General features: G+C 40.3%; 5 protein-coding genes across 5 annotated transcripts; 2 read left to right on the top strand and 3 right to left on the bottom strand.

Annotated features, from left to right (window-relative positions):
- Positions 1 to 302: 302 nt before the first annotated feature.
- PKNH_0941200 (DNA-directed RNA polymerases I and III subunit RPAC1, putative) lies at positions 303 to 1304 on the top strand (the record flags this gene model as incomplete). Its single annotated transcript, XM_002259400.1, has 1 exon — positions 303 to 1304. The coding sequence occupies one exon, from the start codon at positions 303 to 305 to the stop codon at positions 1302 to 1304; it is 1002 nt and encodes a 333-aa protein (XP_002259436.1).
- An 882-nt stretch (positions 1305 to 2186) lies between these two features.
- On the bottom strand, positions 2187 to 3343 carry PKNH_0941100 (DnaJ protein, putative; the record flags this gene model as incomplete). The annotated part of the gene is made up of 2 exons (XM_002259399.1): positions 2187 to 3028; positions 3220 to 3343. 2 exons carry the CDS (start codon positions 3341 to 3343, stop codon positions 2187 to 2189), a joined length of 966 nt encoding a protein of 321 aa, XP_002259435.1.
- A 5172-nt stretch (positions 3344 to 8515) lies between these two features.
- Positions 8516 to 13837, top strand: PKNH_0941000 (AP2 domain transcription factor AP2-O, putative; the record flags this gene model as incomplete). The annotated part of the gene is made up of 1 exon (XM_002259398.1): positions 8516 to 13837. One exon carries the CDS (start codon positions 8516 to 8518, stop codon positions 13835 to 13837), a length of 5322 nt encoding a protein of 1773 aa, XP_002259434.1.
- A 1264-nt stretch (positions 13838 to 15101) lies between these two features.
- Positions 15102 to 16394, bottom strand: PKNH_0940900 (alpha/beta hydrolase, putative; the record flags this gene model as incomplete). Its single annotated transcript, XM_002259397.1, has 1 exon — positions 15102 to 16394. One exon carries the CDS (start codon positions 16392 to 16394, stop codon positions 15102 to 15104), a length of 1293 nt encoding a protein of 430 aa, XP_002259433.1.
- Positions 16395 to 17426: 1032 nt separating this feature from the next.
- On the bottom strand, positions 17427 to 19406 carry PKNH_0940800 (conserved Plasmodium protein, unknown function; the record flags this gene model as incomplete). The annotated part of the gene is made up of 1 exon (XM_002259396.1): positions 17427 to 19406. The coding sequence occupies one exon, from the start codon at positions 19404 to 19406 to the stop codon at positions 17427 to 17429; it is 1980 nt and encodes a 659-aa protein (XP_002259432.1).
- Between the last annotated feature and the right edge of the window lie 245 nt (positions 19407 to 19651).

Raw genomic sequence — 19651 nt, 5'->3', positions numbered from 1 at the left:
CCGTAATTTTGTCACATAACACGGACAAATAAAAAGCGCAACTACAAGGGAGATCTAGCTGAACTGCTTCATCCAAAGGGAGGAACCAACGAAGGACGAAAAAAAAAAAAAAAAAAAAAGAAAGGTATAACTACATCCGCCAAAGGGGATACTCCATCCGTCTAAGCGGTTTCGAGTAGTCTCTCGCGTGAAGTTGGGTTCTGCGTATGAACTTGGCCGAAGGGTACATCCTTATATCGCACATTTCCACGCTAGGCAACTTGCAACCGCTTCCCTCGTGACAGACCACGCAAAGAGCCAAGATGAAGGGCGTGAAATTCAGGGATAACTTCGTCAAGTTGAAGGAGGAGGGACCCCGAAACGCAACGACGACAAATTTCTATGGATCATATTTCCTGTCCGAAAATGAACACATGTTTGATATAAACGAATTTGAAAAAAACCTGGAAATGAAGATGCACAAAAATGAAGAGAACTTACTAATCCTAGAAGTAAAGAACTTAAACGTATCTATTGCAAATGCCCTGAGAAGAATAATGTTGGCAGAGGTACCCACCATCGCCATAGAGAAGGTTAACATTTTTCAAAACACTGGAATAATCGCTGATGAAATTCTGTGCCACCGGTTGGGTCTAATCCCATTTAAGTTTGACGCTGATTTGATTAACTTCAAAGAGGAGTACGAAAAATATAATCACTTAAATTGTTTTTGTTTTAAACTTCATGTGAAGTTTACGAAAAAAGCTGGAAGTAGCGAAACTTCCCAAAGCATTTATTCTAGGGACCTAAAATGGTGTCCCATTAATGAACAACAAAAATTACGCTTTCAGAAAAATCCACCCAAAGTTGTTGATGATAATATATTGATTACAAAATTAGCTAATGGACAAGAGATTGAATTGATTTGTTTTTTGGAGAAAGGGATTGGAAAGACTCATGCTAAGTGGTCTCCTGTTTGTACTGCCGTCTATAAAATGTACCCTTCCTTTTCTTTTAATACTTGTGAAAATTTTACCAAGGAAGAAAAAAACGACCTAGTAAACATTTGCCCAAGGAATGTCTTCGATGTTGAGGACAGTGATACCTTGGTTGCGAAGAATCCATTAAATTGCTCATCGTGCAGAGTTTGCATAGAAAAGTACCCTAAAAAAATTTCCTTCGAAAAAGTCAAGAATCATTTTATTTTTACAATCGAATCCACCGGCTGCTTCTCTTCCGCAGACATTTTCAGGAAGGCGCTGCTCATCCTTAAGGATAAGGTAGTTAGCGTCAAGGAGGTGTTGGAGGACCAGACAAAGACATAACATACGAGGTCCACCTACCCATCGCAACGTGGAGAAACACCAATGGTAGAAGTCACAATCGTGGAAATGTCAACGTTGGAGACGTGTATAATTTTTTTTTTGACCCCTCCTTCGTTTTATCCCCTTTTCTTTTTTTTTTTTTTTTTTTTTTTTTTTTTCCTGACACAGTTTGATTTCCCACACCAAAATATGTGCTCTTCTATTTGTTTTCCTCCACGTTCAGTTCGGCTAAAACTGCTCCTTCTTATTTTCCCATATGTTTGTGTTTTTAATAACTCTACCCCTATTCTTATTCTTATTCTTATTCTTTTTTTTTTTTTTTTTTTTTTAATTTTTGCCATAATTTGTAACTACACCTTTTTTAAAATGCCAATCTCGGTTGTAAGTTGCCGGGTTGGGTAGCATATAAAATAGGTTCCCCATTACTTAGAAAGCCCCCTTCCCTGTGAGTATTGCTCAGCGGGTGGTGGGTATCCGAAGTGTTAGAGCACATATGTCACCCTCCGCATACGCGCAGTTATCTACCGAGTGGGGTGCACCCCTAAGAAGGGTGAGCTTTTTCTTTTTTTTTTTTTTTTTTTCGGGGAGATACTTCTCCAGAATAGAAGAAAATAATGGCGCGTTGGATGATATGTGGAGTTTCGTTACGCCATGCTATTCACACGATTGGGCACTGATCAAAAAGTGGGTGTGAAGTGTTAACAACCGAAGAAAAAAAAAAAAAAAAAAAAAAAAAAGTTTGAGCTGGTGTCTTCCACCCCACGTGTAGCCGCTAACAAAGAACCAGTTAAGACGAAGCGATGATGCAACGTCTGAACGACGATCCAAGGCATCAAGCACGGTAAGCATGGAAACGCGCTAGATGCTTAACCCACACATTCTCTAATCGTTGTAATTAAAGCTAGTTCCCTTCTTCTTCATTCGCATCTGCTTCTTATACTTGGCGCTGGAGATTTTGTTCAGTCGCTCCTTCTCCATCTGTTCTTCAAAAAACTCGTCCTGGATTTCCTTCACCCACAGTTTCTTCTTCAAGAGAATTTTTTTATCCTCATCCGAGAGGGCATCCCATCTATACGCAGGAATGTTGAGGCACTTCCTCGTAATGTATAATTTATCACCCTCATCATATTCGTTATTCAAAATGTGGTACTTTATCAACCACTTGATATTCCAGAGAACATAGCAGATAATTTGTTTCGGAAGAATGAAGAACTTAACGATTATTAAGTCAGAAAAGGCAAACTGTTCATCCTTTTTCTTGTACGTAAGTCCCATCTCGTGTGCCACCTCAATTTCGATGTCTTCCTCTATCTTTTTCTTCATTGCCATCTCGTACGTTCGGAAATCGGGATGCTTTAACCCTATCCTATTCTGCACCTCCTTCTTAAAAGCTTTATTTTTCGACAATTTATGCACCCGTCTCTTCATTTCATACTTATTGTTTAAATACTGGAAACCACATAGCAGGACGCCAATAATTATCAACGCAATTATCACCTTTATCAGTTTGAACAAATAATAAAAAATAAGGTATATCACATTTAGGATACTGTTTGGGTTTTTCAAAAAAAAATCATAATACTTCCTCGTTCGTTTGTTGGCAAGGACGGTATATGCCTTGAGAATTCTTTTTTTTTTTTCCAAGTCGTAGCTATTTTTCATGTTCATCAGGTGCCTGTGGTAGGACGACCTGATCTCGCTCACGCTCGCTTTTTCGCTCACACCTGAAGGAAGGAGGGGGAATAAAAGGAAGAACTTTTGAAACTCCGTATGACTCGGACGGACATCGTTTCATAGCGATTCACCCTCTGCCTGGCGTGGAGACAGCCACTCGTAGGCAACGACCTCCCACTTGTTTACCCCTCCTCTATATAACGCTCCCTTTTTCTTTTTCCTATTTCCCTGTTCGTCTTACCTAAAATGCCATAGCAATTCTCATCGTTGCAGTAAAACCCACTAATAAAATTTTTGAAGAGGCAGTTTACATTGTTTACCACAAGGAGGTAAACCAAAGCGAAGGAAAAGAAGAATAACTTCATTTTAATCCGGGCGGGAGGGGGGAGGATCATATACATATATACATCCTTAGGTACCTCGCAGTTCCTTGCAATTTTCGTAACCTTCCCCAACTTCTTCTTTCCACCTTAGCGCTATAAAAAAAAAAAAGCTTACGATAAAGAAAGTCAAAAAAGGAAAAGCCAAAAATCGGACGAAGCAAATGCATAAATTGCGCTTACGCAAAGGGACTCGCGGGGAAGTGAAAATAAAAAAAAAAAAAAAAAAAAAAAAAAAAAAAAAAAAATCTTAGCGTGGGGCCAAAGAAGTTGTAACAATCTGTTCGAAATTGTGCTATGCTGTAAAATACTCCAACCTCCCCCTCCGGATTGCGCGCATAAAAACTCTCAATACGAAGGAGCTCCACCTTCCCCCACTCCCTTCTTGGCAACCCAAACCTCTATGCACACGAAAGGAAACACTCATATATGAAACGTTTTCCAATTGAGAATTTCCATACGTATGCTTATGGGCGTGGTTAGATTAGCCGACTTCCCTTCTCGGGTGATCCATATCTATGTCGGCATCATTGAACAGTTTATAAAAAGTGCATTTATATGTGATTACATTATATGTGTTTTCCCCTCCTCCTTTCTGGTACCAGGGAGCTTTGCAATTTTCCTATTTATCAGTACTCCATCCCGTTCATACAACACAGATAATAAATGTTTACACAACAAAGGGAATTATGTATCGTCATATGAACGGAACATTCAGAGGGATATTCACCTTAAAAAGCATCAACACCTCAATGAGACCAGTGTACTTCACAACCCAGTTGTCCTTATCCCCCAATGGTTTTGCTTACCGATCATGTGTATTTCTTTCCTCCCCCCCCTTACATGTAAAATGTGTATGAACAACACATATTTTAGAACTTTGGAAATTATTTCATTTTATTCTTTTTTTCCTCAGAAAATTCAAGGCGGGCAAATAAAATTATGCCGCTGTACACTCAATTCTGTAGTTATACCCCCCTGTGTGTGCACACCGAAGGCGAGATGAATGGGGGTTCAGTCAATCCCCTAGGTCGCCATTTAGGTCCCAGCTAACAGCAAATTTGTGACCGCTCGTTTACTCCCCCCATAGATGCGTAACCCTCCTTTGCTACCTTTGGGATGTCAACATTAGCGCCCCTTTTTATGTTTTCCCATTCAATACACAGACCTCCTCAGAGGGTACTCCGTCACTTCGTTCCGCAAACATGAATGATATTATTACACCTGGACATTACACCACTGCGAATGGAAATATACCCCATGGTCGCTTGCATAAAGTTGTTTTTTCTCACAATTGATTCGCTTAAGAAGGAATAAAATAAAATATATTGATCTGTCCGCATATTTTATTTTATTTTTTTTTTTCGCTGCATTTGAGCGAGGAAAACGAAAAAAAAAAAAAAAAAAAAAAAAAAAAAAAGGTAGAACAACATAGAACAAATCAGAACAGAACAAATAGAACGATCGAAGTGAACCAACTGGGGAAAGGAATTGCCCATTTTCCGATTCGTGTACATTCAACTAAGCCTCACACGTATGGGCCTGACCACGGATCGCACAGAAGTGGTAACCTCTTCGCACATGTGTGTGGCCCGGAGAATGTAGGAACTCAGATAACGAAATGACTCCCCAGTTAGGCATGTTCCACCTGACTGAAAATGGCCCAAAGGAAGAACCTTTTTCTTTTTTTTTCCTGTTAACTTCTTTGTGCCCTTGTGTAATTTGCATTATTAAATTGGGGCAAATAGGGGCGAACTGCAGTGATTTTGACTTACTTTTTTTTTTTTTTTTTTGTATAAAAGGAAAGGAAAAAAAAAAAAAAAAAAGGAACCCTCTTCTACGCATCGTTCACGGAAATCAAAATAATGGTTAGGCAGAAGCGGAGCAAAAAATGGGACACCCCTGAGTGGACGTTTGCAAGCACCTCCGCTGCGGGGATCATCCCCTTGTTCTGAAGGGGAGGGGGGTCAAATTCACCAGTTGGTAACCTTTACCCTCGTGTGTTTTGCGATGTTTACCATTTTTTGTTCTTAATTTTTCGCTCCTGCTAATTTTTTTCTTTTTTCCATTTTTTAATTTTTTCTTTATTGTTCTGGGATCCGCTCGATTTATGTGTAAAATGGGCAGCCTGAGCGAGGCGCCCAGAGGGACGGGAAAACAGCCCATCGGCACAGTTACACCACGTTCTCACGGCAACCCCAGCCTCATAAACCGCCTCTGACTCCCCTTGTGGCAAACATTTTCATTTTTGAAACCTCCATGTTGCAATTTCCACGCCATGCCCCTCCTATTTGCCAAGGGGGGGGAAAACTGTTCAAGTGTAATTCGCGCCGTGAAAAGTGTGACCAGGAAAACGTAACCTAAAAAGAGTAGCCCTAAATTTACAATTCGCAATTCGCCCTTCCCGGTTCCCGCGGCACACCTGGCAATTGCAACTCGGTATGGCGTGGTGGTGTGGAGCAGTGATGACACCCCCATTTTCCCCTTATTTTTCCACCTCACTTGTTCCTTCTTCCGCCTTTACCTGCCTTTTTCCTTCCTTGGAAAGAGAACATCTACGACGCTTTACCCCCCCATCCTCCCATGCAGCCTGTTTTTTTTTTTTTTTTTTTTTTTTTTTCTTTAATTTTTATTCAACTTCGCGTTCTATGATTCCATGGCAAAAAATACAATTATGGGGAAAAAAAAAAGAAAACAGAAAAAACAGATAAACAAGTAAACATAAATGTATATTAATAAGTACAACTAAGTGCAAGTAAATAAAAATAAGCAAATAGAAAAAAAAAAAGGAAACTCTCCCCCCCTTAACATATTCTCACGTTTGAATCCTGCTCAAATTTGTATAATTAATGAATTGACTTTTCCTGTGAATATGGAATTATTTGCATTATCCATTTCTTTAAGATTTTTTTACAACTCACTGATTTGTTAAATCTATTTATTTTATTTTATTTTTTTTATTTTTTTTCTTTTATCACATTTTATTTTATTAATATGTTGTAAAGAAAAAAAAGAGAAAGTATTGACAACATGTAACATTTACTTATCTGAAAAGCGATGATTTAATTTCCTCCATTTAGCCAACTCATTTGCAGTTACTAAAGTGTGTCATATACTTCTATACCCCTTTATTACCAGTGTGTACTTATCCGTGCGCTCTTTTTCGCGTTCTCATTCGTGTGCATATGCTTTTACACGTGCACACACTATGTTCGCGCGCGCGTTTGTGTGCATCCACACTGTGTGTCCCCTTTTCTGTGGTTCCATGTAATTCGCAGTTCCCATTTTACCCTCGAGGACCATGTGGAAAGGCATTCCCCCTTCTACGCAGGAACGGGTTCGTTAATTCAGCAGTTCTTTACGCGCTCCACAATAGTTGTTCGTTTTTACATGGTCGCTGCTGTTCCTTGTTCTTGTTGTTCTATACCCTTTTTCTGTGTATTTGTTATTTGTCCTTTATTTTACGCCTTTGTTTTACACCCTTATGTTATACCTTTGTTTTACACCTTTGTTTTACACCTTTGTTTTACACCTTTCTTTTACACCCTTATGTTATACCTTTGTTTTACACCTTTGTTTTACACTTTGTTTTACACCTTTGTTTTACACCTTTGTTTTACACCCTTGTGTTACACCCTTGTTTTACACCTTTGTTTTACACCACACCGGGCGACACGTTTCGGCATTCTCCATTTGTTAATTTTCCCTCACACTTGCCTCCCATTTGTAAATTTCTCAACCATCCCGCGCACGTGTACATGTAGAAATATACGCATATACACACACGCGCGTATTCATTCGCGTAATTCCCCATATGACTGCTGCGATTTAAAAACACAGTCAAATTCAAATTAAATTAAAATAGATCTTTTCCTTCTTTTCTGTCTCCCCCCTCCTTTTTTTTTTTATTTTTTCTCATTTGCATGATCTGCTAAATTTTAAAAATAAACAAGAAAGAAAAAATAATTTTTATTCTTACGCGCACGCAAAGTATGACTTATGAAAATATAGATTAGTCGAGCTTGTTGCAAATTTTTTTTTTTTTTTTTTTTTTTTTTTTTTTCCATGTCGGGTTTAATTAAATTAGCTGTAAAAAATTAAGTTTGCTCATTTGAAAAAAAAAAAAAAAAAAATTAATTAGTTTGTTGTACTCTCACACCTCTTCTTGAAGGGAAAGAAGTTGTGGGACAATTTTTTAATTAACTATTTTTCCTTGTTCTTGTATGTGTGCGCAAATGTGTATGTTTATGTGCACACGCCTGCGCCTACAACTACGACGACAGCTACATATATGCGCACCTTGATGTGTGAACTTTTTTTGTAAAAGCGCCCGTCGACTCTCACGACGGCGTATCTCTTCGTACCTTCGGATGTGCATGCGCACGAGTTCTCGTTCCTCACGAGACCCCTATTCGCATGTGTGTGTACTGAACCTTTCACGCCTTGTAGCAAATTCTCTCAAAAGGCGCAATAAGGGGAGACGATAAAAGATCGTCACAAGAGGGGCGAGCTCAACAGACATATTCATGTGCAAGTGCCTGCTGAACTAGGTTTACTTTAGCGGGGACAACCATAGTTCGATACACCTGCATTTGCCGAACCCTTTTTTTTTTTTTTTTTTTTTTTTTTTTTTTCACGTTCGTTGTACATGTTGTACAGTTTATATCCCCTATGATCGATTCGATAACTTCCACATGTGAATTGGAAAATATATAGCCTCCACAGAAGCGATCACTATAGGTACCCATTTGTACACACCACTTGGGAAAGCGCAAATTGTTTCTTTGTAGAGGGAGAGTAAAATTAACACGTTGGAAGAAGAGGCTAAGAAAAAAATACACACGGTAAAAAAACTAATAAGCGGTGCGCCAAAGTACGAGTTCCGTTGGCACTCGCGTGGAAACGATAACCACACACACGCAGGAAAACGTAGGAAAACGCAGGAACACGCAGATACAAACAGATACATGCGCACCACAGCGGAAGCGCCCCTTTCAGCAGATGAACCAAAGAAGACAAAGAAGTAACGCACGAGGTATCATACTAAAATTACTTCCATATCTCGCCATTCAACTTTTGCATGTCCTCTCCGATTAAGTCTCATGTGTGACACTACAAAGGAGGATCCACTGAGTATACACACCGGCATTAACTAAAATGAGTAATTTACCTAACTGGACCAATGGCATAGAAGGTGAGAGAGACCAAGGGGATATGAAGAACACTAACAGGGATATACCAATCGGAGACCCCACATATGAATGTAGAATGAAGGGAGTGAAGAAATTGGGATGTTACAATGAGGTTACTAATCTGGGGGAACCGGCCAGTTTATATATGGAAACCAATGCACGTGGATCCATGGGAGGATCTACCCACCTGAATGTTAGCCTAGGCAGCGGAGGAGAAATGTGTGAACAAATAAGTGCAAACAATGACATTCGCCATGAGAGGCAGGATTTGTGTGCCAATACTTTGGTGAACTCGGCGTTGAGTGTGATGAAAAGCCCTCGCCAAAATGTTGCGCGGAATCAGGATAAACCAGGTATCCCAGGGGAAGGAAATAATAAAGCAAGTGACTACCAGAATGGACATATGAATGCCCACCCGGTTAACCAGGGCGAAGCCATACCCATCGTGGAAGGCGAAGAATCCATCCAAGTGAACAAAAATAATTTGCATGCCGGACAGAAGGAAGAATTGGGGATTCAAAGGAGCAATAATCTCCCGACAGAAGAGGAACAACGGGATGGACGTGCCAAATGGAGCCTCCAAGAAGAACATAACAATATAAGAAAGGAAATAATTCAACCCGCGCAAGGAGAAAGTGACGATTCAAAAAGGAGTCATTCGAGCGATGCCAATAATTATACATTTCTTGGACAAAGTGAAAGGGAAGAAGTAGTGATGGAATGTATGACGAATATACCTATCCAAGGTGAAACATTTCCAGTAGAGGATTCGCGTGGTGATTACCGCGATGCTGATAACGCAAATTCACCGCCTCCTCAGAGGAAAACAAATGCATTGATCAATGCGGGTAATCAGTACGAACCTGCCCAGGTAAATGCATTCAACAATGACATCAAGGAAGCACACGGAAAAAGCGAGGAATTGAAACACTCTTCTAAAAATAACTCGAATGATGGAATCGCCAACAAATTAACAAGCACATCACAAGAGGAAGGAAAAAAAAGAGAGAGGAATTTCAACATGCAAAAGAAGGAAAATGGAAAATATAAAAATGATGATGAGGTTATAGAGAAGGAAAATGGAAAATATAAAAATGATGATGAGGTTATAGAGAAGGAAAATGGGCCAAAAGTTTGCGCCCACTCTGATGAGGCAATAAATTGTGCTAGTCTAGGTACAGATGTCAGTAGAAGTAGTAACAGCATAGGAAACTGCGAAAGAGCTGCAAACAAAATTCAAATGGATAGTCAAATATGGATGGAGCGTGAAATAACACAAAATGAATATAAAAAAAAAAGAGACTTTACAGAGGTAGGTGATGATTCCAATTTAAGTAACGCCAAAAAGAAAATTAATTTTTTTGGCCCCGTTAATAATATCTTAAAATGTGACCACCAGAGGGATGGAAACTGTGGTACTGTCGAATTTGAGGGAACCCAAATGAGTATTTCCCCGCGCGATGCACTAGGGTTTAATGCGGCAAAGGCCGATATGGAAGGAGCCTACAAGCCAAATATAAATGCATGTGCATTCATGCCGACTAGCGAATTCATAGCTGCGCACGGAACGGAAAGTGTGCCCCGTGAGGTAGCTACTGGAGAAAGGGAAAGACCAAGCGATCCTTTACAGTCATGCGACATTGCCCTTCCACAAAACGGGACTGTGCATGCAAACGGCGCACCAAAAGCATGTTCTACTATTAATGCACCCGAAAATGTATGTGAGAAAATGCAGGGCGTCGCAAGACTAGGAAAGCCTAACATAGTGCCAACATCGGTGTACTCCAAAATGGGCGCTATTCCCACAGGAACGCATGCAGAAAGTGGAATCTCCCTACAGAATAATATCGCCTTTGCGCATGCACCCTTGAGAAAATTTCCATGGACACATTTTGATGTGCATGACGCTGAAGGGGAATTTCCGAAGGGAGGAGAAAAGAGAAAAGATGGAGAAGATGAAAAAAACATAAGTAGAAGAGCAAATGAAAAAAAATTAAACAGTCATATAATTGCAAACAACCTTGAAATCGAAAATAAAACAGAGCCCACAATAGGTGTAGAACACGAAATACCTGTGGAACACAAAATACCTGTAGAACGCGAAATAACTATAAAGTGTGATAAAAAAACGGAAAACCTTAAGAGCGAAAACAATTCCAACTGTGTAAAAAACCAGAAAAGCGAAAAAATCGCGTCCAGTGAAAAAAATTCCAAAGGCCAAAAAGGCACACCACGAGCGCAAACTGTGCAAACCATGCAAACTGTGCAAACCATGCAAACTGTGCAAACCATGCAAACTGTGCAAACCATGCAATCAGTACAAACCATGCAATCAGTACAAACCATGCAATCAGTACAAACCGCGCAAACCGCGCAAACCACGCAAATCGCGCTTCACACACCGATGGAGGAAATCGCGGATGCGCCTAACTCCGGCGGTAGTTCTCCCCCAGTTGGAAGCAGGATGAGCTTGAACGGGGTGTCGCTCGGAAACCTGAACAAGGATCAGGAGAATGAGCAGATGCAGAGGCAAAACTCAAATCAGTTCCCGTCGCAAGACGAAGAGAAGTACCCGTCCGACAATCAACCTTCTTCCATGGACCAAGGGACAAACTCCTTTTCGACAGACCATCGCAGCAGTGTCGAACCGGTAGGAGAAGAAAACTTGCAGAAGGATTTCTCTGTGGAAAATCTAAAAAACGGTGCTACCATAAGCGAGCACGTAGACATGTGTACATTAGGTTCAGATTCACAAGGAGAGGAGCTGAAAGGGCACCTGTCCTATGGCACAAATGGAATCGTCGATGATGGTTTCGCAAGGGAGACTCATGAGGCAAGTCTCAAAACAGTGGATGCGGCAAATGCCCATCACATTGGGAATGATTTAGACACTGTAAACAACGGAATTAGCCTACCTACTGGAAGCGATGTAAAGTGCCTGAGCGACCAGGATGCGGCTATCTTTCCAAATGGCGATCAGCTGGAGAATTATTTGAATGACCAAATGAGGACGGACAATGCGGTGCACAGAAAACTTCCAATGCACACCATCCCAAAGGAAACAATTAAAAAAAAAACAAGTGAAGACACCACCATCCAGGACAATGAGAACGATAACATGGAATATAGGAACAACGAAATGCTGATGAGGAAAATTAGTCAAGATACGATCGTTAATGATATTATGGAAGACAATAATATATCCATGGAAAGGAACAAAGAAATGATTTTAAAAAAAATTACCGAAGAGATAGCCATCAGCTCTATACACAATCCAAAGGTTGGTCAGGTGAATAATGATCGCTTGGTGAAAAACGTAAATGAGGAGAACACTGCCATCAATTGTATGCAAAGTGACAATGTAGGAAGTGTGGATAAAGACATTATCCTCCACAAGCTGAATGAGCACCAAGCCGTGGGAAAATTGCTTGGCGTGGTGAATAGTATTGACGACACGGAAGGCGTGCCCCACATGAACGGAAGAAGCGACATACATCACACGGAAGACTCGAACGAAGAAACCACGCGCGACGACCTGTACCACCAGCAACAACACGCCCTGTACAACCACAACCCCCAGACTGAGATGAATGATCCAAATTTTAAAGAAGAAATGAACGCACAAAGTATAATGGGTTTCCAGGATCATCAAAATCTAATTAGCTGCACACATAACGAAGGGTTCGGAAATAATCAGTGCGAGGTAAGGGGCGCATATAACAACAACCTAAACAACCACACTATGGAGAACAACACGAAAGAAGTGGACAGTTGCAGTAACGTAGACTTCACAGATGACAAGTACAGCCAATGGTTCGACACTATCTACACAGTGTGTGTAAAATTAGACGACCTCTGTTGTAAGTTGAATTCGGAATATCCCCATTCCATGAACATATGGGAGAGTAACGGCAACCCCAGTGTATACGATTTGAAAAGTGCATTTCAGAACAATAATAATTCAAAAATATTTTCACAGAATAATCAGATAGACAAAATTTCTTCCGGATTCCCTGGAACAGTTCCATCCAGTATTTATAACGACCTAAACAGTAGTGACAGCAGTGGAAATAGCAACTACAGATATGCAGTTAGCCAGGTGAGCAACCACAATGAAGGACCAATGAAAAGACATGACCACTTCGTCCAGGATAACTTCGAAAATGGTCTCTCTGTACGTGTAAAAAATAACTGCAAAGATATAAGACCCATTTACGGAATGAATAACGTAAACACCAACAATCAATATTCCAAGGATTTGGCTCATGTGTACTCAGCTTGTGATGATCATTTAAAGAGGATCCAAACAAAGAATGAAAATGGAAAAGGTGGAAGAAAAATACAACATGACTATGCTCTCCAGAGGGAGATGTACAACCATGGAAACAACAACGCTCTCCATGATAGTACCCTCCTTTATGACAGAGAAAAAAACTCCATCAAAACAAACATGGCAATCTTACCTGGTGCACTTTCGAAGGAGGCCTTGGAATTGCTCCACGCGTACGGCAAAGGCGACCCACGTCTGAATGACAGATTTAAGGTGGGACTGTACAACGGGCTTCCTCAGTACGAAGGACACGGAGATGCCACAGATGGAGCAAACCACAACAACTGTGGCCACCGTGGTTCTACCCCTTTCAGTAGTGGCATCCCCGCAATTATAAACAACAACAGTAACGATGCACACACCCGAAACGGAGACCTCCTATCCATGGCAAAATTTTCAAACGTAAAGGGATTAATGCAATACGTGAAAAATGAATACAATGATGAATCTCATAACGGAAACCATGCATCAGCAAATACGACCAAGAGGAAAAAAGGAATAAAAAAAAATACAACCAATAATAATAAAAGTGTGGAAAAAAGAAATATAAAAAAATATGGAACCGTTAATAAAACCAATACCAAAATTATAAAAAATGAAAGCGATTTTGAATACCTGTTGGAGTTATCTGATAAAGAAGGACCTAACCTAGAAAATCCCGATGATCTAAAATGTGATGTCGCAGGTGTTTATTGGGACAAGAGAAGTTGGATTGCTTCCTGGTATGACAATGGCAAGCGTTATTATAAATCCTTCTCTGCAAAAACACATGGATTTTATAAGTCTAAATTCTGGGCAATCAAAGTTAGACTCTCCAAAGTTAAAGGCCAAACCATATTCGGGAAGAATTGCCGCAAGAATAAGGACACCGATGCCAGTAACCCTCTTCATAATAACCTCCCCTTTAATAGCTCAATTGTAAGTGAGAACAATAACGTACTTCTTGGGAATATTTAGCGAGTTATGGCAGGTGAACAATCAAGCGGAAGAATTTTTTTTTTTTTTTCGCCTTATTTTGTTGGTACATAAAACAGATGGAAGTATAAACATTGGTATGTAGACTAACTTGTGCATATCAAACTGTTGGGAAAAAAAAAAAAAAAAAAAAAAAAAAAAGGGAATGCTCTTTGGAGTTGCGAAAGGAACTATGCGGTGGTCGTACCATTTACTACTCCCCCCTCAGTTTCAAAGTCCCCACTGGCCCACTCCGGAAGGTACCCCTCTCTACATTTCACTAAACATGAAAATGCTTTCATTGTTTTTACCAAAAAAAAAAAAAAGTGGCTCATTCTGCTTTAGCCTTTCCCCCCCCCGCTCTCGCGTGTATGTAGCCGGGAGTGCCGGCTCGCACGCAACTCGGCAAAGAGGAGTCATTCCCGCATGCAAAGTTACGCACAAATACATGCACAGACACATGTATATATTTATTTACATTTCCACTTATACCCCCTTTTCCATACATGAGAGTTTCCTTGTTCGCCCAATTGCGTTGTTTCGTGTGAGTACGTGCAAGTATATATTTACTCATCTGCACAATAATGCTGCTGTGCACGGAATTACTTGCATACGTACTCGCTTAATCATCCATTCCCCCGCACATGTTGTTCTTTGTTGTTGTTCTATGTTGTCGTGAAGACGCATTCCCACGCCTCCCATTGTTCGTACCACCCCTCAATCATTTAGCAATGTCACCATGTCACGATGACACTGTCCTACCACCTCACCACATCACAATGTTGCCATTTCTTTTTAAGGTAAAAACTTAAAACCTTCAATAAAAGGAGCCTCCTAAAAATTGAACTGCGCATATTTTAATACTCCTCTTGTTATTACCCATCCATAAAAGGGATAAGAGGCGGAAACGCAACCGTGAGGAACAGATATAGGAGGCGGTTTATGCACGGAATAACCCCTCCCTGTCGTGTGATAACCGACGAGGTTCGCATGCTCCTAAGGACGAATACATATGTACATTTGTTCACATCTACACAACCCAAAACTGAAATATTTACAAACTTGGAAAAAAGTAATAATAACAGAACGATGCCTACGGAGCTCTGTTCAAAGCACAACATCGATGTGAATACCCTATTCGCGCGAATGGGATACTCGATAAACGGGTGATTCCTCTGATGATGGAATACCTACCGTTTGTAATCATCACACAAAGAGGCAACCAACACAATAAGGCGAAGAAAAAAAAAAAAAAAAAAAAAAAAAATTACAAGCGCAATGTCCTATTAACAATATCAGCACACTCCTTTGCATTGTCAATATAAACAGTATGAGTTGCATCAGGCAAAATAAATTTCTGGCTTGACGGAAAGTAATTCTCTATAATGGATTCGTACTGCGGCATGGTATAGACTAAATCTGACTTCGTGCCAATGATAAAACTACAAGGGTTGTGATACTTGTGCTCTTGGTGATTTAGTGGGAAGCTAAGAATGTGGGGAAGTTCCCTGAATATGGTGTCTACGTTAATTTTCCACACAAGGTTTTTCTGTTCAGTGGCAGGGTTCTCTGAATATCGAATCGCACCCTCAGTACCCATGCTGGAATCACGGATCAAGTCCGTCCCACCTATGGGCATATCCACCTCTCCAGTTGCCTTCCCCACTTTTGCCCTTTCCTCCTTGAGCGATGTGCAAATGAACTGTTCGAAGGAGCTAGATATGTCTGGCACTTGTGCTCGCAAGTGGGCAAGAAATTGAGCCTTATTCCTCGGGCGCAGCTTGGTCTTAATATTAAAAAGGATTTTTGTCATGTGGCTAATATTGTAGGGAAGCTTCACGTGGTATTTCTTCTCATTGTAGTCAAAGGGAAGGATGTCCATGACGACTAGGTGAGAAAAAAGAGACTGGTTTTTTAGGGCACAATACATGGATACTTTCCCACCTAAACTGAAACCAACTAAACAGCATTTCCTAATATGAAGTTCATCCAGAACTTTTTTTATATCACTTTCCATTTCTTCATATTTCATACTATCTGTATGTTTTGAATTGCCATGGTTCCGTAAATCAAGGGTTACAATTTTATTGCTTTTTAAGCTTTTGCTAAAAACACGAAAGTTATTTTTGCTACCATAACATCCGTGAATTAAAACTATCGGGGTGTTACTAATCTCTTCCTTGAATATATTTGTATTATCATAAATGGTCACTGCTATTCCGTCCACTACTTGTTCTACTTGACTACCGGGCGTTTTTGTTTCGAATGAGCTGAAAAGCCGACTACTCAGTGGATTCCTTTTCCCACTACTCCCCGTGGAACTAAATATTCCCCTTCTACCTTCATATCGCTGCACATGATTTGCACATCTTATTTTGTTACACAGATGTGTGATGTTTCCCTTCCTCAGAAGACTTCGCATTTGTTTTTCTCCTTCACTTGGGTATATGCCCTGTCTGTGGATTCCTCTGGATTCCCCTCCGGAAATAGGAAAGAAGCACCTGCAAAACCTCACTATGTACAAGAGTGCAAAAATGGTTCGCCCAAGTGGTAAATGCATACCTCTGCCACAACTACAAAAAGAGACTGCCAAGTAGATATGCTGCTACTTCCCCCCCCAAAAAAAAACGTGGGCTTTTCCCTTTCTTCCCCTACTTTAAATGTATTCTCCTAAAATAACGTTAAAAAAAAAAAAAAAAAAAAAGGGACAAAGAGGCCGCCCTCTATACTACGTCACAAAATGGATCACACGTATTTGCAGTACCCCCTGTAGTACATCTACAGAAGGAAAGTCCCTCTTTTTTTTCTTTTTTTTTTAACGCTATATATTTTTTTTTTATTATTTTACTTAATTTTGTCATTTCTTCCTTCCCATTAAAGTTCGCCCAATCTAAAGATTATCCTTCCTCCTCTTAACGCACACACTACAGTTGCGAATTTAAAAAAAATTATAACTCTTTTTCCACTAAAAGGCGGTTTCACTTGTATGCGGTTATGCCCGTAACAGAAATGAAGTTAACTCCCTTCGGGTGAAACGCAAAATTGCACACTACAAATTGCATGAGGTAAATCAGAGCTCATTTACCACGTGTGTTACCAGTGGAAGAACAAGTTTGGGGGGGAGATAAAGAACTGTCAGAAGAATTAAAATGTGTAATAAAAAAAAAAAAAGGAGTAACTCACTAAAAGGAGGATGACCAAGCGACATAAAATACCGACAGACGGGGCTCCCCTCTCTTGTGTTCGTCCTACCAATGTACATACATTCGCCCACTATCCAGAGGTGTGCGAAATTCCCCTCGCTATGTTAGCCCGGAGATAACGTGATGATAACCGTTCCTGCTACCCTATCAGGAGAAGCCCACCACAGCTTCGTGACTCCATTTGTGAGGAGCATAAAAAAATAATCAGTAAGGAATGCAAAAAAAAAAAAAAAAAAAAAAAAAAAAAAAGGAAGTAGAGAAAAATTATATGGACCTGGAAAGATGTGATCTTCCTCCGTGTTGTCACCCACCACCACAGTCACTAATTCTTCGCCAACATTGGAGGTCCCTATTCACATCCTAATGGAACGCAATTTTTTTTGCGCAATTCACCCCACGTCCATACCATACCCTTCGTCCTCCCCCAAATAGTACTGTCCCATGGGGTTGACTTCGAGATCATCTGGTGGCCCTTCACCTACAAGCCATATAAAATTCTTGTCCTGGATTCTACTCAACCCTTTCTTTATGTTGACAATACTTTGTTCACAAAAATTTTCATTGCTCTCATAAGACTCATCCTCTGGGTTATTGTCATTACCTTCGCTAGCCTCCGACATTATGCTCCTGAACTTTTTTTCCATGTTGCTGGAGGAGGCCATCGTTTTGATCTTCCCGTCGACTGTGTAATTCCCATCAGTCGCGTAATACTCGCCATGCGCTTCTCCCTCCCTTGACGGTAGGGAGTACTCCTCGTGGGCCATGAATTCAACCCTACCCCCATTTTCACCTGACCCGTTCAGAATATTTTCCTCCCCCTCATTAGACTCATATTTGCGCAAACCTTCTGAACCCGTGTAATTTGCCTTCCTCCTTAGATTAAATCCGACTCTTTTCTTCTGCTCATAAGAACTCTTATCTACATTTGGATTACCCTCTTCATCTGATAAGGAAAAACTTACAACTTTCCCTCTGTGCCCATCGTCTCCCCCCCTATTGTGAAAACCAATGTTGATATCATTTGGCACCTTTCCTACTTCGTCAGAGAACTGGCGATCTATTTCATTTACCTCCTTGTGTGTGCGCTTATCACTCTGGGGTAACCAACTTTGTATGGGCGTGTTTCCTATAACGGTGCTCCGCTTGGTAACATTCCCAATCGATGAACCCCCCTCCTTCTCATTTCCCTTCAAACAGTATACTTCTCCATTTGTCTGCATAAATTTGATATAGTTTACCAGATCGCTATTTTCATCATCCATAAGCCTGGATGATAACTTGTCCTTAATGTTTAGCATTTCCTGGTAGTACAGATAATTGTAGACGTCACTGGGGTGGGGCAAGTAGATACTACTGCTTGAGCGGCCAAATTCTAAGTTAGACCGATCATCCTCGATGTCCCCTTTGGCAATTAATTTTTGGCCCACCAAGGAATCATAACTCCTAAATGGTTTATCATTCCGACTGTTACCCTTGTCTCTTACGCAATTTCCGATTGCACTTTTTTTCGCGTCGCCACTATTCCTATTAAACTGAATTCTCTCCCTTTTGCTAAGTGGGAAGGATTTCCACATACCACGTGCATACATATCGTATTCATCATTATGCCTCTTCAGACTGATGAAGCAAACTCTAACTGTTCCGTAGAATTTACTTTTTAAAATGTCCATTAATTTTATAAACCCCGATGTGTATTGGATTCTTTCATCCATGGTCAGCTCCACGTAGCGGTCATTTGCTCTTCTGGAGGATATTACCCTGTTGGAATTTTCCTTACCCGAAGACAAACCGTTGAAGGTATATGCACTCCAAGTAGGAATCCCCAAAACATTGCAGATGAACAATTTGAAAATATCTCTCAACTTATTCTTCACCAAGATTACCAAAAAGGTAGTGACGAAATGCCTGTTCCTTTCATACACCCCCTCTATCTTCATAACCATACTGTTTATAAATAACTTATCGTACGAGTTCTTATTCATATAAGATTTTATGAGATTGCTTTTGAATTGATCTCTTCTTCTAAGTAACTCCCTCAGGACGCTCATCTTATACCTGTCTATAATTTTATTTAGTGAGTTGCATAGGTATATGCATGAATAGCCAATACGTAAGGCATTTGAAATGGCTAGCTCGTACTTCATAAAATTGACTTCAAAATTTTCATTCCCTCTTATGATTCTTTTCTCCAAATTACTTTTATACTTTTTTAACTTTTCATTTTCTGTCATCAATTCGGATATTTTGTTGTTGTAATTTTTTACTTTCTTGTGAAGATCAAATGTGGGGAATTTCGTGTAAATATATTTGTTCACACTTTCTATCCTGTTTTTATCTATAATGTAGTTGTCTTCCTTGTTCAGATGCATTTTTGATCCACTACCTTCTATGTTAGAGTGTGTTGTCTACGTGATGTTCAGAGTATGTTCTTTCCTCACTATGCGGTGCTGCGCAAATGGAGGGGAAAAGGAACAGAATGATGGTTATCAGTAGGGCCGCCTCTCCTTCGTGTCTGATTAGCTATAATGCCACCATCAATTTATCCCTTTTCTGTGGCTACCTGAATTGGGCGCCAACGTCTACACACACGTACATGCGTTGTTCCAAGTAAAGA

Source organism: Plasmodium knowlesi (genome assembly GCF_000006355.2).
Source record: "Plasmodium knowlesi strain H genome assembly, chromosome: 9".
Taxonomy (NCBI): Eukaryota; Apicomplexa; class Aconoidasida; order Haemosporida; family Plasmodiidae; genus Plasmodium; species Plasmodium knowlesi.
The sequence above is the reverse complement of the archived record's forward strand: the minus strand, read 5'-3'. Positions and strand labels throughout refer to the sequence as shown.